The sequence below is a fragment of the Aspergillus niger genome (assembly GCF_000002855.4).
Source record: "Aspergillus niger supercontig An03".
Lineage (NCBI taxonomy): Eukaryota > Fungi > Ascomycota > Eurotiomycetes > Eurotiales > Aspergillaceae > Aspergillus > Aspergillus niger.
Window position 1 is genome coordinate 416,819 of NT_166520.1, and position 25,948 is coordinate 442,766.

At 48.9% G+C, this 25,948-nt stretch overlaps 15 protein-coding genes and 1 non-coding gene across 16 annotated transcripts; 7 read left to right on the forward strand and 9 right to left on the reverse strand.

Moving 5' to 3' along the window:
* Nucleotides 1-37: 37 nt before the first annotated feature.
* Nucleotides 38-1,066, reverse strand: An03g02150 (uncharacterized protein; the record flags this gene model as incomplete). The annotated part of the gene is made up of 2 exons (XM_059746953.1): nt 38-1,001; nt 1,059-1,066. 2 exons carry the CDS (start codon nt 1,064-1,066, stop codon nt 38-40), a joined length of 972 nt encoding a protein of 323 aa, XP_059600257.1.
* A 978-nt stretch (nt 1,067-2,044) lies between these two features.
* An03g02160 (uncharacterized protein) lies at nt 2,045-3,052 on the reverse strand (the record flags this gene model as incomplete). Its single annotated transcript, XM_001390078.1, has 1 exon — nt 2,045-3,052. The coding sequence occupies one exon, from the start codon at nt 3,050-3,052 to the stop codon at nt 2,045-2,047; it is 1,008 nt and encodes a 335-aa protein (XP_001390115.1).
* A 67-nt stretch (nt 3,053-3,119) lies between these two features.
* An03g02170 (hypothetical protein) lies at nt 3,120-4,422 on the reverse strand (the record flags this gene model as incomplete). Its single annotated transcript, XM_059746954.1, has 5 exons — nt 3,120-3,458; nt 3,792-3,862; nt 3,977-4,091; nt 4,182-4,213; nt 4,338-4,422. The coding sequence occupies 5 exons, from the start codon at nt 4,420-4,422 to the stop codon at nt 3,120-3,122; spliced, it is 642 nt and encodes a 213-aa protein (XP_059600258.1).
* A 121-nt stretch (nt 4,423-4,543) lies between these two features.
* Nucleotides 4,544-5,539, forward strand: An03g02180 (uncharacterized protein; the record flags this gene model as incomplete). The annotated part of the gene is made up of 1 exon (XM_001390080.1): nt 4,544-5,539. One exon carries the CDS (start codon nt 4,544-4,546, stop codon nt 5,537-5,539), a length of 996 nt encoding a protein of 331 aa, XP_001390117.1.
* A 1,029-nt stretch (nt 5,540-6,568) lies between these two features.
* Nucleotides 6,569-8,415, reverse strand: An03g02190 (uncharacterized protein; the record flags this gene model as incomplete). The annotated part of the gene is made up of 4 exons (XM_001390081.1): nt 6,569-6,996; nt 7,065-7,753; nt 7,803-8,059; nt 8,113-8,415. 4 exons carry the CDS (start codon nt 8,413-8,415, stop codon nt 6,569-6,571), a joined length of 1,677 nt encoding a protein of 558 aa, XP_001390118.1.
* A 26-nt stretch (nt 8,416-8,441) lies between these two features.
* An03g02200 (uncharacterized protein) lies at nt 8,442-9,315 on the reverse strand (the record flags this gene model as incomplete). The annotated part of the gene is made up of 4 exons (XM_059746955.1): nt 8,442-8,614; nt 8,700-8,814; nt 8,902-9,114; nt 9,238-9,315. The coding sequence occupies 4 exons, from the start codon at nt 9,313-9,315 to the stop codon at nt 8,442-8,444; spliced, it is 579 nt and encodes a 192-aa protein (XP_059600259.1).
* A 1,235-nt stretch (nt 9,316-10,550) lies between these two features.
* Nucleotides 10,551-10,622, forward strand: tRNA-Ala (AGC). Its single transcript has one exon. It is a non-coding gene; the product is annotated as a tRNA-Ala (tRNA).
* A 290-nt stretch (nt 10,623-10,912) lies between these two features.
* An03g02220 (hypothetical protein) lies at nt 10,913-11,733 on the reverse strand (the record flags this gene model as incomplete). The annotated part of the gene is made up of 3 exons (XM_059746956.1): nt 10,913-11,063; nt 11,399-11,514; nt 11,551-11,733. 3 exons carry the CDS (start codon nt 11,731-11,733, stop codon nt 10,913-10,915), a joined length of 450 nt encoding a protein of 149 aa, XP_059600260.1.
* Nucleotides 11,734-12,033: 300 nt separating this feature from the next.
* An03g02230 (hypothetical protein) lies at nt 12,034-12,857 on the reverse strand (the record flags this gene model as incomplete). Its single annotated transcript, XM_001390084.3, has 2 exons — nt 12,034-12,204; nt 12,288-12,857. 2 exons carry the CDS (start codon nt 12,855-12,857, stop codon nt 12,034-12,036), a joined length of 741 nt encoding a protein of 246 aa, XP_001390121.3.
* A 621-nt stretch (nt 12,858-13,478) lies between these two features.
* An03g02240 (hypothetical protein) lies at nt 13,479-14,587 on the forward strand (the record flags this gene model as incomplete). Its single annotated transcript, XM_001390085.3, has 2 exons — nt 13,479-13,487; nt 13,727-14,587. The coding sequence occupies 2 exons, from the start codon at nt 13,479-13,481 to the stop codon at nt 14,585-14,587; spliced, it is 870 nt and encodes a 289-aa protein (XP_001390122.3).
* A 1,175-nt stretch (nt 14,588-15,762) lies between these two features.
* On the forward strand, nt 15,763-16,611 carry An03g02250 (uncharacterized protein; the record flags this gene model as incomplete). The annotated part of the gene is made up of 3 exons (XM_059746957.1): nt 15,763-15,834; nt 15,890-16,241; nt 16,535-16,611. 3 exons carry the CDS (start codon nt 15,763-15,765, stop codon nt 16,609-16,611), a joined length of 501 nt encoding a protein of 166 aa, XP_059600261.1.
* A 642-nt stretch (nt 16,612-17,253) lies between these two features.
* Nucleotides 17,254-18,327, forward strand: An03g02260 (uncharacterized protein; the record flags this gene model as incomplete). The annotated part of the gene is made up of 2 exons (XM_059746958.1): nt 17,254-17,440; nt 17,507-18,327. 2 exons carry the CDS (start codon nt 17,254-17,256, stop codon nt 18,325-18,327), a joined length of 1,008 nt encoding a protein of 335 aa, XP_059600262.1.
* A 595-nt stretch (nt 18,328-18,922) lies between these two features.
* An03g02270 (uncharacterized protein) lies at nt 18,923-19,679 on the reverse strand (the record flags this gene model as incomplete). The annotated part of the gene is made up of 2 exons (XM_001390088.1): nt 18,923-19,187; nt 19,306-19,679. 2 exons carry the CDS (start codon nt 19,677-19,679, stop codon nt 18,923-18,925), a joined length of 639 nt encoding a protein of 212 aa, XP_001390125.1.
* A 209-nt stretch (nt 19,680-19,888) lies between these two features.
* On the reverse strand, nt 19,889-21,406 carry An03g02280 (uncharacterized protein; the record flags this gene model as incomplete). Its single annotated transcript, XM_001390089.3, has 2 exons — nt 19,889-20,161; nt 20,345-21,406. 2 exons carry the CDS (start codon nt 21,404-21,406, stop codon nt 19,889-19,891), a joined length of 1,335 nt encoding a protein of 444 aa, XP_001390126.3.
* Nucleotides 21,407-22,303: 897 nt separating this feature from the next.
* Nucleotides 22,304-23,082, forward strand: An03g02290 (uncharacterized protein; the record flags this gene model as incomplete). The annotated part of the gene is made up of 3 exons (XM_059746959.1): nt 22,304-22,594; nt 22,805-22,912; nt 22,975-23,082. The coding sequence occupies 3 exons, from the start codon at nt 22,304-22,306 to the stop codon at nt 23,080-23,082; spliced, it is 507 nt and encodes a 168-aa protein (XP_059600263.1).
* A 1,317-nt stretch (nt 23,083-24,399) lies between these two features.
* On the forward strand, nt 24,400-25,506 carry An03g02300 (uncharacterized protein; the record flags this gene model as incomplete). The annotated part of the gene is made up of 1 exon (XM_001390091.1): nt 24,400-25,506. One exon carries the CDS (start codon nt 24,400-24,402, stop codon nt 25,504-25,506), a length of 1,107 nt encoding a protein of 368 aa, XP_001390128.1.
* Between the last annotated feature and the right edge of the window lie 442 nt (nt 25,507-25,948).

Consider the following 25,948-nt stretch of genomic DNA (forward strand, 5'->3'; position numbering starts at 1 on the left):
GAATATCATATCTATATCAATCATTTCCCTTCCTTCATCATTTGTTCCTCACCACCTCATTCTTCGTAATTGACATATTAACCAACGACAAGAAGTACACAAGCCAGTACGCAGTCAATATATAGTAGACTTTATACGTCCTCTCATCCATATCTGCCGACTTCCCATAAACACAACGAACACCAACAGCGAGCGCTCCAAGAACATGGAACATCCCCGTAAGCACCAGGCCAGCACTCATCAAGTCGAATGACGTAAGGCACTTTATCCATCCCCAAAGGATCACAAGTAATCCATTAACAGCAATCAAACCAGCCGTGATGCCCCTCAGCATCTTCATAGAGGATGCATCTGAAAAAATCACAGGAAGTGTCTTGCGCCTCATTTTCCGATCGCCATCGACATCATGGAATTCCTGAATGTGAATAGTTCCGAGAACCCATAGCGAGAGAATCACATCCACGATTGGCTGTGCCGACAGTTGTGGGTATGTTTCGCAGACAACGCAGTTCAAAAGGCGGAATGAAAGGAATGTCCAAAGGGCTGGGAAAGTGTTGCGAGATGTCCAGTGATCAAGTCTGGGACATACGTAGCATATGTAGATCAATGCCTCAGACAAGATAAATATGATCAAGGCTCCGCCGCCAAGAAGGGTGTAGCAGATAGCAGGAGAGACAGTCCAGCTGATAAGCCACCTCCATTTTGCTCCAGTAACGGTCAGACGGCCGGCTGGGATTGGTCTTTCAGGCTTATTGATGCGGTCTTCGTCAACAGAGGTAAGCTGGTTAACTATGTCCCAGCAGTATTGGTGGCTAACTGAGATACAGAAGATTTTGGTGAAGACGGTGAACGCTGACAGGTCTGGTGGCGGTAGTAGCCGAATGCAAGCGGCCGATAGGTATAGAAGGACTCCAGCCCCAAGGTTAGATTTTAGGAGATGATATGTCAATTCAGCCTCATTGCTGAGTAGGGGTATCAGGGTTGATGCTTGGGATTTGAGTCTGCACGATCGCCATTCAGCATACGAACTTGTTCACACGAGTGAGAAGCATTCTTACGCTTGCATTATGTAGAAATTATATGATTAGGTCAGTAATTGTGATAGTGTATATATATATAATGCACTTGCGAGATTTGCTGCTTTGTTTTCTTGGACAGGGAGTGTCATTATGCCAAGCAGCTTTATATAGAGCTCCAATGAGTATTTTCTGGGCTGTCAGCCAAGTCGTTGTTTGAGCACGCTTAGCCAGTCTAAAAGTCTGACAGCCCCAATCATAATCACAATAGAAGCTTTCATAAAGCTTGTCCGGAGTCTGTTTAACAAGAGCTTATAGCCAATGTCTCGGTAAGCGGGACGCCTAATCTAGCACCGCTGCTTACTTCTGCAGAATTGACTGCCGGTCGTAGCTTAGCGCTGACTGCCTAAAATATAATCAGCTTACTCTGTGTCCATTCCTGAGAGAATGTACATATCCTACTCCTGTCCTGCTTCCTGACAATCTGTGCACTGTCCCCTTCGAAGGATTCCGTACCATCCATTGATCAGCCTTTTGCCGAATAGTACGTTCTTCCTCTCAGCCACGCTTCCTGTCCGCCGAGTTCGCCGGTGGCTAATGGAGATATTAATAGTCGCAGCTCTGTTTGGTCCTGAGCTATCCACGTTTTCTGTTGGTATTATCTTGCACACAATGGCGTCGCATGACGTGTTGCCGCCTTGTGTCTAATTTCGCTGATAAGCATGAATCCCCATCTTCGCCTTTGCCGTAATCCCCCACTAATCTCGCAAGCCTCGTGTCATGCCGCGTGTTTGAGAGATGATTCAAGCTGTTCTTTTGAAAAAGATGATTGTACAGGATCAGGGTAACTCAGCTTCCAGCTATTTTACTTACGAAGCATGGTGAATAAACTTGCTCGCTCTCTATGCGACGTTCCTTGGGAACTACTACTCTCAATGAAACAGTCTTACTGCATATACCATTTACATCCTCCACTCATCACGAGCCACTAGCAAGATTACCGCATACATTTCGTATTCTGACTTTCCTCATCGCTTGGTATACACCCCAGTGCTCACAGCGTGATAACCTTTCTTGCCCACCCTAGCAGTTAGGTCACTCCTCCACTGCTCATCGCGCGCCAGCCTCTCCATCGTTTTTTCAAATGTATATCTCGGAATCCACCCCAGCTCTTTCACAGCCTTGCTGGAATCATAGACTCGATCAATCCTCGTAAGATGCTTCCACCCTTTCTTCTTGAAAATAGCATCGACTTCCGGAAAAGCTTTGGCAATCACCCCAGCGGGATTCCGATCTAAAGCATCGAGTGTGCTTCCGTCGTTGCTGAAAGGGGGCGGAGCGCTTATAATATACTTTCCCCACCGGATATCCTTGGCCTTTCTCATTGAGCAAACCGACGCGCTGACAATATCTTCAATGTCGCATCTGCGGTAGGCTAATTCCAGGACCTTCAAATTTTCATCGCTCATCGCCGTACGACGGTCTTCATCATCGTCTTCCTCTGGGAAAAAGCGACTTGTTCGAAGAACTAGGACAGGCATTCCGCTTTCCTTTTGTACCAGCGCGCACATATCCTCGGCTGCAACTTTCGTCACGCCATAGATATTCTTTGGCTCGGGTACGACAGACTCATCGATCCAAGCGGCAGGGAAGCCGGGCTTCGGGTTTAAGGCCTTACCAAAGGCGCTGGTTGTACTGAAAAAGATGAAGCTCTCGATCCTATCCTTGAACTTGGAGGATTCTTCAAGAAGGATCAGAGTGCCCGCAATGTTGGTTGAGATGAACTCCTCCTTAGTATGGCTGCACATGTGCGGCTTATGCAATGTTGCCGTATGGAGGACATGCTTAATGGGGTTGTTGCGGAAAATAGATGCAATGAAAGTGCGATCGCAGACAGAGCCCACGGCTGTCGTCGTCGGAGAGGAGAGAATGTCGATGCCGAAAGGGTTGTAGCCCATCGAAGGTAGGCAAAGCATTAAAGCTGTACCCAGATGACCAGCTGAGCCAGTGACCAGAACGTCATACTCTGAGGACATTTGGAAAAGCACCTTGCACCTGACAAGCTTCCTGGAGTGATACAGTCCCAATTGGGTGTGGTTTACGTTAGATGAGAATGTGAAATACTTCGATGGGACGCTCGGTAGTCGCAGTGAAGGTCTTCTTTGAGACCAGATCACTCAAGATGGGTTCTATCAAACACTTGCTTATATGTGGATATTGTAGGGCGGATTGGAAAATGTGACTCATTCGGAAGCCTTGAGAGCCGGCATTTCCCCATCGTTGATTGGCTGTTATCAGACTTCCGCGCGAGACATTTGATAATATCCCTTGGCATCGGAAGTTCAAGTCAAAGAGCTTCGCGCCTTGAACGTCGCTCCTGTTCTCTAGGGCGCTACCTAGCATCCCCGGCAGATATCTCTCGATTCCTGCAGCTATGTCTCCCTTGCTGCAAACAAGGAAAATTTAGCGGAAGCACCTCCAGACCTGGATATATGTGTAGCAGTGGGGTCACGATGGCGTTATAAGTACATGGTTTTTGTTTGTGAAAGCAACTAGTTATGAAAAAAAAAGAGAATATTAGCATTTGAGCTAAGTATTATTAGACGATATTTATTTACTGAGATCAATCCAGGATAGTATATAACTTTGTTGGTGGATATGCAGAAAAACCACATTTTCGAAGTACCAACTTTTCAGACTTTTTTGTCATAGATCGTGCCAGCCTCGGGTAATTATCCGCCAGCGTTGCCCGCATCAAAAACAGCTCTTACGTACACCCCGCACAAAAGGATATTTATCAAAGTGGATATGAACCCTTAGTGGCACACTTCCGGGATTGACACTGCCTGAAGTTACATCATTCCAGATTTCCAGAGGTGCGACATGCAATTAAAGTTGCACTTGGCAGCTTCCATGGTTGTTGAACTGGTGAGGCATAATTTAGCGAGCTGACATTGAACCACGGTCTGATCCGTGCCTTAACACCGTTATGTCCGATTTTCCCATGATAACCCGATAACCCACATTAGCAGACCCCTGGACCCACTCGACGATTGGCTGATTTGGCAATACTCCCTTTACTTTGACAGAACGTCCATACTAGGTGCTTCAAAGGCTCCGGAAAGTTCGAGAGGACCCAGTCAGCAAGAGGGTGAACCGATCCACTTCGGACATTGCTGCATCCCCCGGTGTCAGCACTATAATACAGTGAGCACTTTTAGCTTTAGTGCTATTGCACAAGGGGGCAGAACATCGCCATGCAAACAAGTGGGGTCCCAATATGAATGTCATTTTGAGTATGGCTGACTATAATCAGTCCACATTCCATGCCCCATTCGGGGCCTAGTCGGACTCGGAGAGACAAAGTCTCTGGTTCATTGATGTCATCAGGTATAACCCTTGCCATATCCCCGAGAAAGGAAGCATATTAATACTGCGCGGTGTCCTCCCTCACCTATCTAGCATCAACAGTTTGACAGCATCAACTATCCACTCATATTATCCACTCCCACCCTAACACCAGAATAATGGCTTCCAAATACGCCGCGGCCCACAAATCCCCTCAAGGACCCGGTGACGCCCGTCCTACCGCCATCCAAATCATCAAAGATCAAAACCTCGAAGACAAGCTCTCCGACAAGACCATCCTGATCACGGGCTGCTCCTCGGGACTAGGTGTCGAGACCGCGCGCGCACTCCACCTCACCGGCGCAACCCTCTACCTAACCGTCCGCGATGTCAAAAAAGCAGAGGCCAACCTTGGTGACCTGGCCAACAGTCCCCGAGTTCATTTCCTCCACTTAGACCTGAACTCGCTTGACTCCGTGCGCGCCTGCGCCGAAGACTTCAACTCCAAGAGCAAAAAGCTTAACATTCTAATTGAAAACGCCGGCGTCATGGCCTGCCCGGAAGGCCGGACAGCAGATGGCTTCGAGACTCAAATCGGAAGCAACCACCTCGCGCACTTCCTTCTCTTTATCCTTCTGAAACCTACCCTCTTGGCTTCATCAACACCCGAATTCAACTCCCGTGTTGTGATACTTTCCTCCGCCGCTCACAGAATTTCAAGCGTCCACCTCGACAACATCAGTCTCGAGGGTGAATACGAGCCGTGGAAGGCATATGGCCAGAGCAAGACCGCTGGGATCTGGGCTGCTAATGAGATCGAAAGACGGTATGGTGCTCAGGGCCTCCATGCTTTCAGTTTGCATCCGGGTGGCATCAATACGGATCTCCAGCGTCATATTTCGCAGGAGCAGCAGGCCGCATGGGGTCAAGATGAAGCACTGATGAAGACCTTTAAGAGTCCGGAACAGGGCGCTGCTACGACTGTGCTGGCGGCTGTGGCCAAAGAGCTCGAGGGCCAGGGAGGGAAGTACTTGGACAATTGTCAGATTGCTGAGCCATATGACCCGAGTAGTGGCACCTGGGGTCCGGGGTACGCTGCTTGGGCGTATGATGTGGACGGAGAGAGGAAGTTCTGGAAGCTGAGTTTGGAGCTTCTCGGTCTGAAGGATGAGTAGATCTATCAGTGGTCTTCACTCTTTTCTGTGTGATGATGGGTGTGAAGCATGTATCATTGTATAGAGGTAGCCAGACTAGGATATGACAGTGGAAGCATGATTTCTTAGTTCGCCATACTAGCTCTTATAAAAGTCGGGTGGTTAGCAATGCGACAGCGGGAGATGATTAACAAATACAAGAAATGCAGAAGTCTAACCGTGCCCGCATCCTACAGCACACCAATTCTTATTCTCGAGGCTCATGTGCCTATTTCTGTAGGGCTATGTTAGTACATAACCCAAGCAAGCACAGATTGGCTCGCAGGCACGACACATTCCATTCAGCTGCCCTATTCGGTATGGATCCGATTGGTCCTTTTGCAACACCAGTTCTTGCACTGAGATTCTAGACTATGGTGTACTCCGTACATAGTCTGTTCTGCTCCTATGCGCATGGTAACCAAGAATGGGGTGCTACATGCCGATGTCGCAGCTCATCCTTAAAGTGGCGTTCTAGATATGCTACCGCTGATTGGGTGAGTAACCATAAAAAGTGCTTTATAATTGAATACGTTTCTGAGTAGATGAGTCCTTCCTTTTATATGCACAGGGCCTAGACTAATGCACCAGTGGTGAACTCACTATGTACTAGGACTATATGGTTCATAGGGAACAGGTGTCAAGACCACGGTTCTCTATGTCATGTTTCGTTCAGTGTGCGATTTTGAGACCTTTTTGGAAATATTCTGTGGGGCATAAAGTTGATTAAGCTTGCATCTAAATTCAAGGGATTATCACAATCATAGCAGTAACTCATCAATCATACGTACAAAACGTCGCGTCGTAACACATAACGAGATTAAAAGATATACAGAAAACGTCTCTCAGGAAAGTAGTACAAGAATGCAGCTGCCACAGTAGACACCAAAAGACAGCATATCCTGTGCGTGATCATGGAATTTGCTGGGAGTCAGTTATGGAAGTGTACTACGCGCTTCCCAAAACTTCGAAGCTCCAAGCATATCTCCTAGCCGGTGGAGAACCCAAGAATTACACCTCAGTTGTGTGGGGGCTGAGAGTCTCGTTTCCACCGCTCACCTGGGGAATATGAGAAGCCCCTGCTTTCGATAAAATCGAACCGCGACGATCATATGGATCGATGTCCGGAAATACATACTTGGAGCTCTTCCAGGGCGGCACCTTCATAACGTACATGGTATCGATCTCTTCCAATGTACGGCCACGACCTTCGATGACTGCCACGTAAACCAGGCCCGCCGCAAGGAAGAGGCAGCCGGCAAAGACGTAGCCGAGGCGGAAGTCAATGGCACTGGTGATGAAGGGGGTGAAAAAGGCGAGAAGGAAGTTCCAGAGCCAATTGGATGCTGTGGCGAGAGACATGGCGCGGGCACGGAATTCGGAGGGATACAGCTCTGCGATAATGGTCCACACCATGGGACCCCATGTTGATGCGAAACCTTTGTGGCGGTTAGCAAGTGGGACTACGTATTTGGATTAGAATGGGGACGTGCAACGGCTGACATACCGAGAATGAAAAGGCAGGCGAAAACAACCATGACCACACCAGCTGTGTGTGTCCGTTCTGGGTTTTCATGGTCTAGAGAGAAATGGCCCACCGAGGCGAAAACCATGAAACAAACAAACATCCACAATGCTCCTGTTATCAGGGATCGGCGACGACCGTAGTTCTCGATCAGGTACAGCCCTAGGAATGTCGTTCCGAAATTCACACCGCCAAGAATCATTTGTGTTACGTAGGAATTTGAAATCCCGGCGCCTCGAAAGATCGTCGTCCCGTAGTAGAAAAAGTAATTCGCTCCCGTTAATTGTTGCAGTGCTTGAAGGGCGACTCCCACTGCGACGCGATACTTCATGCGGGGTGCATGTAAAAGATGAGACCAGGTTATCTCTCCGCGTTCCTGTTCTTCCACGAACTTCTGCCTGATCTCGCCGATCTCGAGCTTCAGCATACGGTGGTTTTCAGGAATCCCGTACATTCTCGATAGGGTACGAGCTGCTTTCGCCTCCCTTCCATGTCTATAGTCGTACCGGGCACTTTCGGGGAATAGTGCAATTCCGAAGCCCAGGATCATGGCCCAAATGTAGGTGATGCCCATGGGAATACGCCAGGAGCCTGTATCATTTCGAGCTTCTGTTCCGAAGTTGATACAATTGGCGACGAAGATTCCAAGGGTGATGAAAAGCTGATAAGTGCTGTTGACGTTAGCTTCCAATCAAGAACAGTACAGGTTTGTAGGCATACCTAACAAGAGATCCACGAATGTGCCTTGGTCCAGTTTCTGCTTGGTACATGGGAACAAGCAATGATAGAGCCCCAACGCCGAGACCAGCGACCCAACGACCCATGGCCACCTGGTACCACTTTCCGAAAGGGGAAGATATTTGTATGGTGATACCGACACACACCATGGCACTCCAGCCGCTGATGGACCATTTCCGGCCAACGCGATCTGCGATGGGAGCTGCAATAAGGGCGCCAATCAAGGTACCGATTGATAGCTGCGCTTATCAGCAAGATTGATCTAGTGTCAAGCTGTCCATGCGTATCTTACCAGCGCGACAATCAGACCCGAACGGGCATTGGAGAAATAGTATGTTCCGTCAGCTTGCTGTTGTCCGTATCTTTGGAGAAAGTTCGGCATCTCCAAGAAGCCTGAAATTTGGCCAGTGTCGTAGCCGAAGAGGAAACCACCCATTGACACGAAAATGCCCATTAAGAAAGAACGCCACGTGAGCAGAGGGATAGGTGTATCCACAATCCCCTCTTCAGATTTCTGGTCATTGGGGCCGGTAGCTTGCGCCTCTTGCTGCAGCACATCACCATTGAGTTCATCTTGCGGCCTCTTACGAGGCATTTTAATCTTTGGTAATCCCATCTTTGTCAGATAAAGTGCGCGTCAGATTTGCAGACCGTGATGGCAGTGTCCCTGCGGTACTGAGCTGTGAGAGTCTGGCTTGAGGACACGAATATATATACCAAGGGAGCAGCGTTAGCAATCCCCCATGATGGTTCCGTGATGTCATCAATTGGGCTGGACTCCCTTTCTTCTTTGTCTGCTTGTCTGACAGGCAAAAAGGGACTCGTCTCCAATACTTTGTTCGGACAAGGGTTACCCCAGCATAATGTTCAGCTGCTCACGTGGTGGTCCTGAATTTGGGCCCATGGGACCCCGCATCAGCCACTGATGTCTAACATAGACCGAGACTGTAACTTCGGGGCTCGGTGAATCCGGTTGAATACCGATCTTGATACGCTGTAAGCACTTCGATGGGGTCGGTCAATCTATGGTTGGGATCCGGGGAAAGTCAAATCTTATGTCATCACTCAGATGGGAAATTACCCCGGCATATATGACAGGTTGACTTGGAAGAATCCAATGGTAGCTGCTTGACTGCCACCTGAAATCCACGGTTCGTGGTCGGTCCGCCAAGCTCGGGGCTCTGGGGTCTTGGCCTACGTCCGACGCCTTCCCCGCGCGTTTCGGTACATTTTGCTTTTCGTCATATGTTCTTTGACCGATGAACCACCGGTAACACACTCTAAAAGCTCCGGACTCCTCGCAGCATCATGTATGGCATGATCGGTATTTAATGGTGAAATACCGTTGCACTTGCCACCGCAAGGGCGGGCTTGCAGCCGGAGTCCTCGTCGGGTTTGATTATGATTCGCGTCTCACCTCAGGAGGAGGGGTCGGGATGACTTGTATGCCATATTTCGGCTGTGTATGTTCGACTCTTGTTAGCATGAATTTCATCTGTGGTATGATGACACCGGGGTAAGCACAAAGGATTCAGATGCTGGGCTCAGGGCGGTTGATTGCTCCGCGATGCCATAAAACCTTGCACGCTGTGGCGCCCGGCATCATCCAAGTTGAAGATCGGTCGGTATCCGACAGTAGTGAGACAAAATTCAAGGTACTGTAGTGTTAGTGCTAGCAGTTAGTGTGGGGAAAACAAATTGGATATCATGACACAGGGACTGCTACCATTTCAAATGGATTTACCAAGGACTAGACTAGTGACCGAATTGAGCTGGTGAAGTCCAACGCGGCGAACGCGTCGGTCCCGTCCGACATCACCTGATTTGTAACGGGTGAGGCCGAGCAAACGTGGTACTCGGCCTATGCGGCACTTTCCGTTTGCGGTCAACGTAGTGGAAGGCTTTTGAATTGCTTACTGTAGATCACGGGTTAACAGCCACGATTGGGATTGTAGCACGGATCATGTGTACTCGCCCTTTGGAAACAGTACTAGTACCATAAGAGGTCGCTAATATAACGGACAATCCGACCTAGTCCAGGGACAACATGTCCCTTCCTAACATTAGGAATAACTTAATGTATTCGGAGACACGGATCGCTGTCGGGTCGGACTGGGGGCGGCAACAATGAGAGCAGGGGTAACTGTTAATTTTTGGACTTATTCTGATGAAGAGCAGTATCAGTTGGCCATAGGACGCCAAAAGAATCCTCTTCCTGAGCTGCAGAGAGTTCAATCCGTCAGGAGATCAGGGACCCGAAGCCCCTGATATAGTAAGCCGGAGATAACGGTTCCCTACTAGGAAAGCATGATCTCAGCTAGGCCAGGGGAGGATATGTAGAAGGTGTACAGAGGAAACACTATGGGGGAGAGGTTGACAAAGTGATACTAGAATGTAACTGGGCCGAATTAGTATATGGCAATTTAAAAAGTACTCACCACGTGGAGGCAAGATTCAATATATAAAGGACCGCCGCCGCAATATATAAACGGTGAACCCAGCGGTCATCGGTGGTAGTTGAGGAAAATCAACTGTTCGCAGATACACCCAACTAAGATGGTAAGCTGACAATTGGATGCTGATACTTCTTGCATGTGGTTTCGCATAAACATACTGTAGACAAGCCATAGACGATGGGAACGAACACAGAGTCGACATTAGTATGTGGCCTGGGAGAATTCTTTGGCATTGGGTTATATAGCCAAAAGACCCATTGTCCTTCAAGGAAATGGGGCTGTGGTTTAGTGGTATAATATTCCCTTAGCATGGGAGAGGTCCGGGGTTCGATTCCCCGCAGCTCCAACCTTCTTTTTCTTTTTTTTTTTCCCCCACTCTTGTTGAACTTTCCCTTCCAGTCGGAGCCGCTCATTCTTTTTCTCATTACTTAACCGTTTTTCTCGATCAGACAGCCTTATACAACCATTCGCAGAATAGCTTCTAAGCTAATCACTATTCTTATGACCAACAAGAAGAAGAAATTGTGCTTGGCCGAATTTGTCTCTTTACTCCCAAGGAAAAGCTTCCGACCGGAGCGGACCAGCCACCCACCCAAACCCCGAGCGCTGTTTTCCATGGGAAGGATATACCAATTTTTACAGTCCATAGAAGTATGAACCAACACTCTTTGGTACGCTAGCAAAGTAACTATTAGCTTTCCCGAATCTCATCACCATGTCCACCTGCTTATAGTAAAGATAGACGATAGCTGTTGGTGCCAACGTGCCAACAGCGGATTCTTTTATGCTGAGGCGCCACTCCGACTAAGTAGGCGGATAGTCCATCGTGTATAATCCCTCTAGCAGAGGTGCCACTTAACGAGCTTTGCCGGGGCAACCTACAACTTTCTAATTGATAGTGTATTCCCGGAATCGTTGGTATATGAAGCGATTAGTAAATACGCAATGTGCGTTGAACCCCCTGTTCGTGTAAACTAGTCAGAGCAATATCCATGTTCACACGGAGGTTCTCCTTGACTGAGAATTGAATTACTCAATTACAACAAGGGAATCCAATCCCAAGTTTGACAGAGAGGACGACATCTGCAACTCTTCTTCTGGCTTTAACAGAAAATCACACACCTTCCTCCCAATCTCTCGAGCCAGAAGTTGAGCAGACTTGGACTGACGCAGCTAACCAGCGCCGCTCTTGGCCTTGGTGATAGAAGATTGTAGATCATTGCTGGAGGATGCATTTGCTGCCAGCATAGTAAGAATTAGAGTTTGGGATCAACAGCCGTGTCCCATTCGCTCTTCTTCATGGGCATGAAACACTTATCATGAAGAACAATAGATTTCTGGGAGATGCCCATGCGGTGACGACGAGCCTCAGTTATGCCCTTGGTGACATTATCCGAGTACAAAACGGTTCCCTGCACACATCTGACGCCGCGTCCATGTTGACAGCTGTGCAGCATATTCCAAGTTCGCGTCGATTATTCCTGCGCCACGGGAAAGGTAGACGCGGTGAGAGCGCCTCGTTCTACTATCCGATATAACGATCCCTGTACGGCGGGCTCTAGTGGCCTTCAAGGTAATGTGATTTATTCGTCTCCATTGTTGAGAAATTGATGATTTAAATAATTTGGCTAATTTTACGAAGGGAAAGTGCATAGGAAAGAAGAAGAAAAATGATGTGAAAAGAAGTCTATATAGGACAACTCTTCTGTTCACCCCCTTGAAGATGGAACAGCTAGACATAACCCATACTTAGATATCTAGGAAAGCGCAAAAGAACTCATGAGCAGTAAGGCACAAGCACGAGACACGGCATAGTACATAGACCAGGCAAGCCAATAGAATGGGACATCATACCCCGTACTGACGCTTCGTATACATCGATCAGAAATCATCAGGCGTAAAAATAGTTCAACTTCTCCCAAAACGGCCTAATAAATAAGTGTCAGGTCTAGGATTCTAGTTATGACTCCAGATAATCGATACCTATATGCAAGCTGAAACCAGCTCGAACCCAAGCCTCTCCACCTCCGTAAAACTGGATAAGAACGTGGACAAGTTGCGTTGTTGCTCTTGGCACTTCGTCAGACTTTGGAAGGTATTCTGGATTGTGAGCACAGAAATTGAGAAGAAAGTTAATGTCCAAAGAATCCGTTCTCCTCTTGTCTTCCGTAGACCGACCCGTAATCGAACCACATTTTGCATTAAGAAGCAAAGCGGGCTTCAAGACTTTTACTCCTTCAATTGAGATTACCTCAGTATTCTCGTCAAAGGGTTCTTTGAACAAAAGAGGTGGGGTGAGGATCTCGACTTGTACTGGTCTTCGGGCCTTGTAAGTAGTGTTGTTCGTTCTTGCTTCAATTTCGAAACCGGGAGAGGCACGCAGCAACTGTCTTGCGTTTGAGGTTTCGCCCCATGGCACGACAAAGTCTATGTCTTGGGTTGCCCGTGTAGAGCCCAAGACCACCACATACACTACCACCAACAAGAGCGTACTGTAGGTTTCATATTGAGCAAGTGCGTTTCCAACTGCCATTGCGGCGGCGTGTATTTCCGTCGGGGTGTGGAAGTGTGAAGAGGTCATGATGTTTTGCTTAAATGGTGAGTCCAGTCAGTAGTAGCTGGCCTAGGACATAGTTGGGAGGTTGCTGTATGTCACTTACCTTTCAGAACTTGTATATCGTGTTGTGAAACTTCAGGGATATTGAGCAAGTAGGAGATAAGATCATTCTACCATGTCAGAACTTTATAGGATATGTGAGGGGCGGGTATCTAGCAATAACATTGAACTGCTACGTAGAATATGCAAGGCTACTGCGTAGTAGTTGCGACAGCGCCATTCATTCCAGCTTTAAGCTAGTCGTCTCACTTGGAAGTACGATGGAAAGAGTCCAGCACCCAAAAGACTCCGCTCTGCGGTGACACTGGAGCCCGCGTGAGGAAGAACGATGATTGAGATATTGGATCAAAGCTGTGATCTTGCATATCACTGAATCAGAGTGCTATCTCCTGAATAGCGAGATGATTAAGGTCTATTTATAGCACCCGCATACAAGGCTACTGTTACGACGAACTGCTTAAATGGAACGATAGGAAAGCGGGGCACGGCTAACGAGCAGTGTGGGATTGAACGTCAAAGATACCCATTAATGTGACACTCCAGAAGAGGGCGATGCTGACAGACCTTGAAGCACAAGTATAAATCATGCTACACGTAAGTCCAAATAATAGAAATGAGCAGAATGATGCTGTATGGAGACATTGTACTCCGCAGGTGGGGTGGCGATCCAGTCAAGGCCGGATCAACATGTGGCCGAAGCCTTCTATTGCACTGGTGCCTACAGAGTAGTAACTCCAGAAAGGTCATGATTAAACAACACAGGTAGCCAAGGCCTCCGAAAAAGCAGCGGCTACTAGCTGCGTTAAGGCTTAGATCTCAGCTACTATCTTTAGTGCTTATATATATGGTTTGGCATCATGGAATTCAGGCTCAACTATCATCTTGGCACGGGAGGTGGTGGGCGCGAAACAAGATACAGTGTCTGCCAAGTGCTTATTGACAATTGTGTTCCGCACGCCATATGGTTTGAAGATGCTCTTGTTCACTACGACGTTCCCACTGCCGTCTTTGACCTATATATTCTTGTTGATGATATCGATATGGCTGCCAAGATTCTTGCTAAGGTGGGGTGGCATTTCGATATGCAAATACCACATCTCATCGGGAATGCGGAGGTGCATTTGTTGGTCTTCCCTCATAAGCGATTGATATCACCGGACGACGAGACGAGAACGGTTCTCCTTCCCGCAGCAGACTGGAAGTTCCCTCTAACATCCAACACCCAATTGGAACTTGTGCCTTTAAAAGTTATGCCATCGCTCAAGGTGCCATTTCCGCCACTGGCAGGTTTCCTGGATGCACTGATCGAGAGCTGGCTAGATTGTCCTAGCAATTATGAGACGCTATCACTTGTTTTGGCTTGCCAAATATCCTATCTCTACGCGCATGTCCCCGCTTTGAAACAGAAGTCATTTGCCGAACAACTGAGATATGAACATCGTCAGTTTCATTTCGATGTATTGGCGGGAATGGAAACAGGTACCATTCCATTTCGAAGGCATCAGCTAGCTATTCGTGATGCGCTGTTACAGGGCCAGTATGAGTTACGGGATTGCTCCGCTTCTCGCGATAATAAAGATCTGTTCAACCCCTTTGGGGGAATCAGTTTTGAACCACTTCGGAAGGAGCAGCACGATGAGGGTACTCATGAATACTACTTAGAAAAAGATACGAGGGAGTCTCTTGCAAAGTGACATGTACCATGAGAATCTCTGACATTCTGAATTATTTCAATATCACCGGTTTCGCCGAGGTTCCTAGAATGTTCAGCCCTGATATCTTGGGACAGTCTATCATGTAAAGCCATTACACACTACTTGCCTCCATATGAAGGGAAAGTGCACATAGTCAAAATAATGAGCAACCTTCAAGCTGGGAGCGATGATGCGACCGGCATCACCTGCCTTGATCGGGAGGCCGTCATCAGCTATGGTCAGTCCAACCCCATCGGGCTGTGGGTAAGCGACATCGCAGACAGAACCTTCTATCTTTAAGAATTCAAGGGTCTCAGACCGTCGTAAGCGAGGCTATCATGGGGAATTTTATGACATTTTGCGGACGTATGATGCGTTTGGTGATATGTCAAGCCAAATGGTATGTCAGCTTAGATGGTATATACGTCTCAAACCTGAATTGATTATCTCCAAGATTACCCAGATACTATGAGCAAAAGAATCCAGACCTTTTTCCTCGGAACACAGAGTAGAGATATCGCCTCACTTCATGGGGGCGTTACGAATTGAGCGCTGCCTAGCTATACACAAAACGACTGACTCTTAAGGGACGATTGACGAAGCTTCTGACATAATAACTCTAACCGACGGGATAATAAAGGATGCAGCCTATCATGGTTTGTGTCACGGTTTGTCAGTCTGTCCTCGTTGTCGCACATCAATCCTTGGACGTCTTATGGATGTTCAACGTCTGGACGCCCTGCAGTAAAACACATTGCTCCTGGAACTCGGCCTGACGTTACAGAAATCCTTCCCAAAATATGACAGACGACAGGTTTGCCGTTAGTGTCTAAGTTATCGACATGAAAACCCGTTTTCATAGCAAGCCGATGACACTGCCTGCCCACCCTATCATCCAGGCGTCAGCAATGCTACCCGGAAGTCGCACAGTCCATCATGCAGCACCGTTATTCCCTTTGTGCTGCCTTGAATCCTTACACCTCGGGATATTTCGGAGCAGCCTGGTATACAGTAAACAAATGATTAAGGCATACTGCACATTCACAGGAAGCAATCGAATATAAATACGTGCTTCTCTCTTACCATGTCTCTACCATCACCAGCAATCATACTCAGCCAAAGAGCAAAGAAGACATCCGATAAACCCAAAAAGCATTTAAATCATTTCCAACAAGATGAAGACCCAAATCCTAGCTGTCCTGAGCGTTCTTTTCGCTCTCGCTCCCGCCGTACCTACCACGTCGGACGTAAGCAGATCCAATCCTAGAAAAACTAACATCGAACCTACTAACCCACCAAAAGAGCACCCAGAATGTCACCGACATCATCAACAACATCCCCCAGTCCCCCAATGGAGTCCTGTACCTCGGCAGCGACGGCGTTTTGAGATCCGTCGACGCAGCCAACCGGGTCGTCTCCTACCAGCAACTGAGCCCGCAGCAAATCAGCCAGTACATCCAAAACCTGCCACAGCGGGATGCAGCCCGTCTTCAACGCGTGTTCCAGGACGTTGACGGCCGCGACGTCACGGACCTTGACCAGTTGCTCAATCCTGATTCTGACCAGCTACCGCCCACGGTGACCAGCACCGTGTCTCAGTCTCTGCCAACGGGCACTCAAATGCCAAACCAGGATATGTGCAGGAATGTGGGTTGTACGTCGCAGAACACCTGCCGCCAGAATGGATGTAATAGCTGTCTGCAGGCATACCAGATGTCCAATGGCTACTGTCACTAGTTGAGCGTTGAGACCGTGGCGCTGGAGTGATTGTGTTGCCACGGATCTTGATTTTGATCCTGTTTCGTTCTTTTGATTGGCTCTGTATGCGGACTTGTTCTGCCTCTTGTCACTGTTTGTCTGGGTTTGGCCGATACTCGGATGATGGCAACCAGTCTCGGCAAAAATTGTGTTTTTGGTTCTTTTGTGTCTAGTCTGTCCTTAATTTAGCTTACGAAACAGGGATTCATGCACCTAAAACAGAGCCCGTCCCAGATCGAAAACTACAAGTTTCCAGTAGGAGATAATATGAAGTGCTAGATGCAGCTTCCATGCCTAGATATAACCAGCTCTAGAAATTTGTACGAGAAGCATAAAAGCCTGCATAAAGCAAAGTGAGGAAGATTGCACTAGGTAAAAAGACTACGTATACGACAAGTAAGGCCTCTATCTGTAGCGTCGCTGCTATTCCCCCCTGAAGAAAGGCATGGCTTATGGTGCCTGTGACCTGCAATAATAAATTGGATATTGAACACGAACGAATTATCCTTGACAGTCGGGCGTGATGTCATTAAGTTTTTGGCGACTGTTCAAGCCCGACCCCATAAATAGAAACACCACATCCTGGTATTCAAAACTCCAACTCTATTTGCGATAGACTCAGTGCCGAGGTACTGCCGAATCTCGGCTTGCCGGCATGGTGGGGTTGTCGGGTATATCCTCACCCGGCTCGACATCATATTTGGGAACCTCGAACCTCCACTGCTGCCTAATTCTGGATACAAATTGAGCTCCATTGGCAGATTGTCATAAGACGATATCTGAATCTATAATTTAGGGCAAATCATATCTACCGGCAACGTTCAGTTGGATCTAACTCAGTTACTGCATCTCTAACGGCCATCATAGTCCCTGCGCCAAACACTTCAACCCCGCATCAACCAGCAATCATGCCGCCACATCTCCCCGAAGGAGGCAAGACCCTCGTCTACTTCACTGTAGATGGCCACGATGTTAAGCTTGACTACTATCTACCACCCAATGCGAGCGGAAACCTCCCCGCAATCATCTACTACCACGGTGGCGGCATGACCGCCGGCTCCCGCCGGGGCATGGGATTTCCACACTGGCTATACAGTACGTCCCTCCACCTAATCCATCAAAGAACAACCAGCCAAACAGACTTTCTAACCAAATACACAGACCACTGCCAACAAAAGAACTACATCTTCATCTCTGCCGACTACCGTCTCTGCCACCCCACCACAGCGCTCGACCAGATTGAAGACGCGAAAGCCATGTTCCGCTTCCTAGCAGGAGACTTCCAGAACTCCCTCCCAGAAGGCACATCGCTCGATACCACCCGCGTCGCCGTAACCGGCTTCTCAGCAGGCGGATACTCCGCCCGCGCTGCCTGCATTTACGCCACCCCCAAGCCCGCAGCCATGCTAACCGGTTTCGGCAGCGCTGGCGACTGGCTCCTCGATCACTGGACAACCGGCCGTCCTCCCACCTCCATCGCTAACAGGGTGAACCTAGATGAAGTTCCCAAGTTACTTGCCGATAAGACCGTCGTCAGTGACGACATGCCCGAAGACGGGGGTGTGATGACGAACCGGTTCGCGCTGACGGTTCGATGGGAACTGGACGGGACGTTCCTGGATGGGTGTTTGGGACGGCCTGGGCTTGGTGCGGAGCTCAATAAGCTGGAATATGCGCAGCGGGCGGCTGCTATCCCGGAGGACTTGAAGCCGGCATTTTTGCAGTTGCATGTGACAGGGGAGCATCCGCCTGCGGTGTTTGTGCATGGGACGGCGGATGATGTGGTACCCGATAAGGAGAGCATCAACCATTATGAGCAGCTGAAGAAGTTGGGGGTAAAGACAGAGCTGTTGCTTGTTGAGGGGGGTGCGCATGGATTAATGGATTTCAGCCAGGGATTTCCGCCGAAGCCGGCTAAGGGGTCTGTGGAGGCGTATAACAGGGGTTTGGAGTTTATTGATGAGGTTTTCGGCCGCGTCTAGAGCTGGTGTGGGCTTATAATGTGGTTTAGAGGCTGTATGATTGATTATGAGTATGGTATAGATGTTTAGTTGCTTGTCGAATATCGGATACAGCCGCTCTCGTGTAGAATAGATGTTTTTAGATCGATGAGAACGGTTGAATTGTTGAGATATCTAACTCTTCACAAAGGAATATGGCATAGCGCCACGTCGACCCTTGACGACATTCTACTAGAAACGTGAGGATGCGATCGTGTGTCTACCTCTAGCGCGGGATGCAGGTGGAGAATCGTGCAGGATGAGGTGGAGAAGCTGTAAGCTTCCTGCAGCAACTCAGCCTTACTCGCGTGGCCTCGAAGTAAAGGCCACAAATTTGGAATAGTAGTCCGGCGTCGAATCGCCTTCAAATCACAGGTCATGCTCGAAGCCCCATCATGATAGTATAGATATGCAACCCATATAAAAGGACTATATACCCGAAACTTGTGATGCCTATCACCGTTACACGTCACCGACCATCTTTACAGAAACCTCCAGATCATGCACTCAGTCCCCAAGCCAGCCTGCACCACACTCTATCCACATATACCTAGATAGCACACCCACGAATCCAAATTCAATTCACACCATCACTTCCAAACTCCGCTCTCCGACGAAGGAGATAATTCTCCTCCTTCAACCGATCAATCTCACGCTCATACTCCTCCAAAGAATCCGCATTAGCGGATTCCAGCTCCTCAATGATTTTAAACACGCGCCACAATCGCAGAACCACAACCAGGGAACCCAGTTCCTCAACCAACCCTCTCATCGCCACATCAATGGCAAACGCGACAATAATTACCGCTGAATCGAAAATGTGGAACTTGGAGGAGAAGTAGCTGGGATGATATCGTTAGCTAGGTGCCCCTGAGAACTACCGTCCACCCACCGCGAACAATGTAAGGCATTCAGCTCTGTAAAAGGACAATATGAAGGGACAGTAATGGAAAGACTTACCTCATCCCGAAACTCCCCACAGCGACCACCAATTCAAGCATGAACAGACACGAAAACACCAGCCCAGTAATACTCAGCGCCTCCTGGGCATCCTCCCACCCAGAAGGCACATGCTTGTACTTCTTCTCCAGCTCGCAGACGTAGATTTCGATCAAGAAATCGGCAAAAACACATGCAACATCCACAGAGACGAGGAAGAGGACCAGGTAGTGGCCGAATCGGGAGGAGAGATAGTTGCGGGCCGACCGGCGGCAGCGTGCAATGAGGGGCTCTGTGGATTGTGTGTTTTCGTCGTCCTCATCGGGCAGATAGATTTGGCCGGGAGGGAGTGGTTGTGACTCGGAGGCGAGGAGAGGGTCGCTTGGGGATCGCATGGTCTCTTTCTTGCAGGGTTTTTTCTTGGTAGAGATACTGAGGTTGGGAGGATAGAGATGATGGGTCTGTTTTGATGGGGAGAGGCGGCTTGAATGGGTGGTGCAATGCTGGGTGGAGCGATCGGGCGGACCGGGTAGATGAACTATCCAGACGGTCGCGTGGTTGGATGTTATTTGCTGCTCGGGGGCTGGAGTAAAGCTTATCATGTTCAAGATGCTGCATGGTGCAGTTCTTGGCGTTGCTTTTCAGGTGGTGAGTTTGGATATTTGGGGCTATAGTAGTCCTTTTCATTATTTTTATCATGGATCCTGATTCCATTCTCTACTTGGTTCTTGATCTTAAAAGACTCGAGGAACTCGTGGTAAATAGACTTGATCGGATTTATGTATTCTCTGTGATGTAGAGTGCTATGTTTGCTTTTGTTGAAGCCTTTGCTAATTTGCTTTTCCTTTTCCTTACTGGATTTTCTCACCGTAGCCAACTACAGTTCAATGACTTGTAATCAGCTTTAGCGGGGCTGGAAAAAAGATCTCTTGCAAACGAGTTCTATCGACTTTATCTGACAGCCACTATCCAAACTCTTCAAACTATTTAGAGTGCAGCTTAATTACATCATCCAACATCCTCAATTACTATTCTCCCTCGCCTTCAACTCCCCACGCACCTTAGGCAGAACATACCGCCCATAGTCAATCGCATCGTTGAGATTGTCATACCCGCGAATAGAGATCAAATCGGCTCCCAGATCCACATAATCCAGAATCGAATCCGAAATGGTCTGCGGCGATCCCACCAATGCCGTGGACGCCCCGCGTGCATTTGTCGCCGTGACAGTGGGATACCAGAGCGCGCGGTCCTGGATCTCCCCACGCGCCGCGATATCCAACAGTCGCTGGGACCCGACATTCTGCGGCGGCGGAGCATTAGCCGGCGCCTTACCCTGTCCATTTGCGCGATGCTCCTTCAACTTCTCTAGCGTCTGGTACGCCTTGGCCCAAGCCAGCTCATCTGTCTCGGCAATAATAGGTCGGAAAGTCACCCAGATACGGGGGCGGTCATTAGGTGCACGACCGGCGCGTTCGGCCTCCGCATAGATCCGATCGATCTGCTCCTTGGTCTCCTTGAGGGGCTCGCCCCAGAGACCGAAGATATCGGCCAGAGATCCGCCTACGCGGTAGGCTTCATCGGAGGAGCCACCCACGGAGACGGGAATGGTCCCGTTGGGATTGGCAGGACGGACGCGGTTGCTGAATTGCTTGAAGGTGTAGTATTCGCTTTCCCAGTCGAAAGGATCCTCGGATGCCCAGGCTCGTCGGAGAATGCGGATGTAATCTTCCAGTCGGCCGTAGCGTTGAGATTTGGTTAGGAAGTCGCCTTCTTTGGCTTGCTCAGCATCGCTGCCGCCGGCGATGAGGTGGACTACAGCGCGTCCTCGACTGAGCTGGTCCAGGGTGGCAAGGGCTTTGGCGGCGACGGTGGGGTAGAGGGTGTTGGGGCGGAGGGCGATGATGATCTTGAGGTTCTTGGTCACCGACGCGATGGTGGCCCCGATGGTGAAGGGGTCAAAGTAGGACGAATCGTATGGCACGAGGGTGTAGTTGAAGCCATAGTCGTCTAGGGACCGCGCATAGCGGACGAGGTAGTCTGGGTCAATACGGGCGTTGGGAATAGGCGCGACCTCGGTAGAGGCGTTGGGGAAGGTAAGGCTAATGAATTCTGTAGGCATGATGAAAGATGAGCTCTAGTCTATGCAATAATATGGCTGTACTGGTCAGGATGGACATAGCATTTATAATCTTCGGAGGGGCTGTACTTCTTGTGCTGAACCCCGCATGAGATGCGCTGCGGTGCACTGAGATGACGCGAGACACTAGGCGATCACGCCTTACATGGCCGATAACGGTCGGCAGTTTCGCACATCTGAGTGGACAGATGAAATTGTTGAAGTCGTCATTCCTGGATGGCATTATGCAACTCAGGATAGATAGTTGACGCCGCTTAGTAGACTCTCTGACTGGACGTGCTGGACGGAATCGGGCCATCGGCGTGGACTTACAGCTCCCATAGAAAGTCGAAGCCCACCAACCAATGCTTTCTTTATCCACACCAATGAGTGTTATTGGCTTGGTTAATCTGATCTCGGATATACCGGTCACTATCATGCATTTTACTAAGTATGAATCGCCCCTCGCTTTCGATGAGAGACAATGCTTACAATTCCGATCATCAGCAGGCGCCGTATATGATGTTGGCCGTCACGCAATTATAATCAGGTATTACTGACATGTTCTTACACTAAAGGTGTCTGTTTATGACCCTTGCCGGGTTTCAGGCTTGCAGATTAAATCTGTTGGAGTTTCCATGGTCTACATGAGTAGTTCAGTTGCATCAGACTTAAAGCACTTTTCACCAACCTGAAGCCACAGCACAAAAAGGCCGAATCGTAGCCTCAACGGTGCTTAACTACTAATTTAGGTAGCGTTTTGATTACAATGATTTAATATAGCAGATTAGCTATATTGATTCCAAAATTGACTGCGAAGCATACAACCAATACTACAAGGCACTCAGTAGGCCATGTGTAGAAGGCCACCCCTTTGATGATGTAGTTGATCTAGACCCAATGTGGACGAGACTTGTGATCACTGGGTTTGGATGGTTTGCTCTGTTGAGGCTGTTGTTGTGCCTCGCTTTCGTTTACCCACACACAATCACGTCTCAAATCCGCCACCTTTCTCCGTTGGAGCAACCAAGATTTCGGACCGCTTCAATCTTTATACTCGCAAGAATATCGTCTCCAAGAACTACAATGCAAGCTGATTGCACATCTGGAGCCCCCATCTCTTCCGGAGGGCGTGGTGGTCGTGGCGGTGGCCGTGGCCGTGGCGGACGTTGTGGTCGGGGGAAAAGAAGAGTATGTGTTTGGACTCATCAGTTGCTAATGATGAGTTATGCTAGATGCTAATCAATACACTGAGAAGCATCGTAACAAGTGCGAGTTTTGTGGCATCCGGGGCCACGACCGCCCAGAGTGTCGTTTATACTTGGGGGTGCTGGAGCTGGTATGATTCGTCCGAACTTCTTATTACATATATGTGAAGTGTTGCATACTCACTTCTTATAGGGGACAATGAGAGCGCAGGTTAGCTATATAGGAAAGCATATGATGCGTGGAATTGACTTGTACGATCAGGCAATGCGGCGAGGGAGACACCAGGGTCGCCTCCACAACGTAAGTTCTCTCTATCTTGAGATATTGGGTGGCATTATACTAATTATTATTACCATCAGCAGCAGCAGAACCAGCACCACCATCACCAGCCACAGCAACAGCAGCAGCTACAGGAACAGCAGCAGCAGCAACAACAACAGGGGGAGCAACGGCAACAGCAACCACAGTAGCAGAGATAGCACCCTTGAAGTAGGGTTGGGAAGGCGTCCGGAAACATGTCTCCTCTGGCTTCCGAGTGTCGTGCTACTCTATCTTAAACAAGGGATCTATGAACTCCCTGTTATCTGAATCTTTCCGCTTTAAGGCGCTCGACCTAAGGAAATGCATAATTCTTCTATCCCTGTACATGAGTTGAAATTCTCTCAGTATGATCAAGAGTACAAGTGTGCAATCATCGAAGTCGAAAAGAACAGAATAGGGATGGGAAAACACAGAACAACCGACAATACGGCGAGAAAATCAAAGAGGCGCAGGCAACTTAGCATATCGCTGAATATACTCTACAAATAGGCTTCCTGGGTGGTTAAGCCCAGTCAAAATTGATCCTGCTCCTGAACCGGACACATTAGGAACACTTAGGCCTTCGCGCTTTGGAATAGATCCTGACGATACTAGATAGAAGGTACAGCCACGCCCCGTTCTGCTTTACCTGAAAAGCCACCCACATAAATTCTAGGAGCAGGCAGGTAGGGAGCAGTAGTTGGCTGTAGAACCAATACAGTGGATGGCATAGCTAGCGTCTTAAATGGAACCTAAATATGCTATGGCGTAGTATGAGTCTAAATTGACTTGAAAAGCAAGACTAAGACATGATGAGAACAATATGGAGCGGATCTGCATCCCAGACAACTTCACAACTGTCCTTGCTTCTGGTTGTTATTGTCGTTGGTGATGGTGCTGCTGGTGGTGGTTATGATAGTAGTCAGCATACTGACCCATGATTTTCAATACGAAGGGGAATCTAGGTACCCTCAAGACAATATCATTAATCCACGCTGCCGAGCATGTCCTTGTTCTGTGACAGCTTTGACAGGCGTGAGTAAGGAAGGATCTGGAGATGTCGGTCAGTGGTTGTTCGGTAGAGACGTGAGGGGTGTGCGCTGGTCCCGAAATGGAAATTGATCGCCTCCGTGCGGGGAAAGAAATCCTCCGCATATTTGTTTCTTCTTTCTTCCTTCCACCAAGTCTCCGTTACTAGATAAATTTGAATAATCCAAAAAGAGAGGCATTTGATACTCTGACATGTCAGCAGTCATTTCAATACTCAATATGCCCGAAGGTGGTGAGGATTGAAGATAAGTAGGGATGGTTCTGCTTATCGCACTCGGATCTCGGCCTATCTCCATCTGCAAGGCGCACGGCCTTACATGCAACGCCAAGGAGGGGCACCATCCCCTCTTATAAAACCTCCCTCTACCCCTTCTCGGTATATTGACTAACTCATCATTTACCCCTCCGCTACTTACCTCCCTCTTCAAAGGCACATCATGTATACTCCCCGAATCGGTGACCGGCTCTCGAGCCTCGACACCCCCTCAATGATCGTCGATCTCGACTTAATGGAATCCAACATCCAGAAACTCTTCTCCGCCCTCCTTCCCACAGGCTTAAACATCCGCCCGCACCTCAAAACCACCAAGTGCGCCGCCCTAGCAAAGAAGCTCGTCGCCGCGGGCGCCAAAGGCTGCTGTGTTGCGAAGGTCTCAGAAGCTGAAGCCATTACGGCAGCCGGGTTCGACGATATCCTAATAACGTGCGAGATTATCGGCGCGCCGAAGGTCCAGCGACTCGTTGAACTGGTTAGGAAACACCCCGGGCGACTGCGTACCGTGGTGGATAGTGAAGTCGGGGCTACGGCTATCGATGAGGCATTGGAGCAGGCGGGGATAACAACGCCCTTGGCGGTGTTGATCGATCTGGATGTTGGGTTGCACCGTACGGGCGTGGCTGATGTGCAGGCGGCACTGGCCCTGGCGAGACACCTGGCTGGGCTGAAGCATTTGAAGTTGATCGGGGTGCAGGGGTATGAGGGACACGTGCAACATATTCATAGTTGGGAAGAGAGACGACAGGAATGTTTGGCATCGATGAAGATATTGACCGAGACGGCAGAGACGCTGCGCAAGGAGGGCTTCCAGATTGATGTGGTCACTGGAGGTGGGACCGGGACAGTGGAGTTTTGTGCTTCTGTGCCTGGGGTCACGGAGTTGCAACCGGGGTCTTTTATTTTCATGGATACGGATTACCGGAATGCGATTGGGAGAGGCTTCTCGAACAGTCTGACGATATTGTCTACGGTCGTGAGTCGGCAGGGGGAGAGACAGGTTACGATTGATGCTGGGTTGAAGTCGTTGACTACGGATAGTGGGTTGGCGGAGTGTAAGGATTCCAGGTATGCGCATCAGAACTTGGGAGATGAGCATGGTGCGTTGAGTTGGACCGAGGGGACACCGGATTTGAAGGTTGGGGATAGGGTGGAGATGGTCCCGAGTCACATCGATCCAACGATCAATTTGCATGACTTTTATTATGCTCATCGGGGTGGAGTCATTGAGGAGATCTGGTCCGTGGATGCTAGAGGGAAGGTTCAATAGAGATCGTTTCTTAGGATAGACTTCAACTATTAATGGGATACACTTCGTGACGACGTGCATGGTTGTGGAATCCACTTCGCCGCAAATTCATTTACTCATCCAAGGTAAGCCAATTTTCATAGAGTGTCGCAACAGCGTGCCTGTATGTTAAGCCGTTTGGCTCAAGGTCACACCCATTGAACTAACTGCTTTTGTCGAACCAGAGGCAGAGAGAGATACTAGTAGAGCTTGAGGTGTGTGCCGAGTGTTGCTAGAATGTTGGCTGCTAGCTTATTCTTCTACTCCTTCCAAACGGTCTCTGGATTTCTGCATAGAAGTGGGAATATTGCGTAGACATTGCCTTGGAACCGGAGTGGGCCTTATCGTTGTTCCAGCTGTTTGTTGCCACAACTTCCATTTCAGCCCCCACCGCTAAGAATGGATTTGGTAACCAGAACATGAA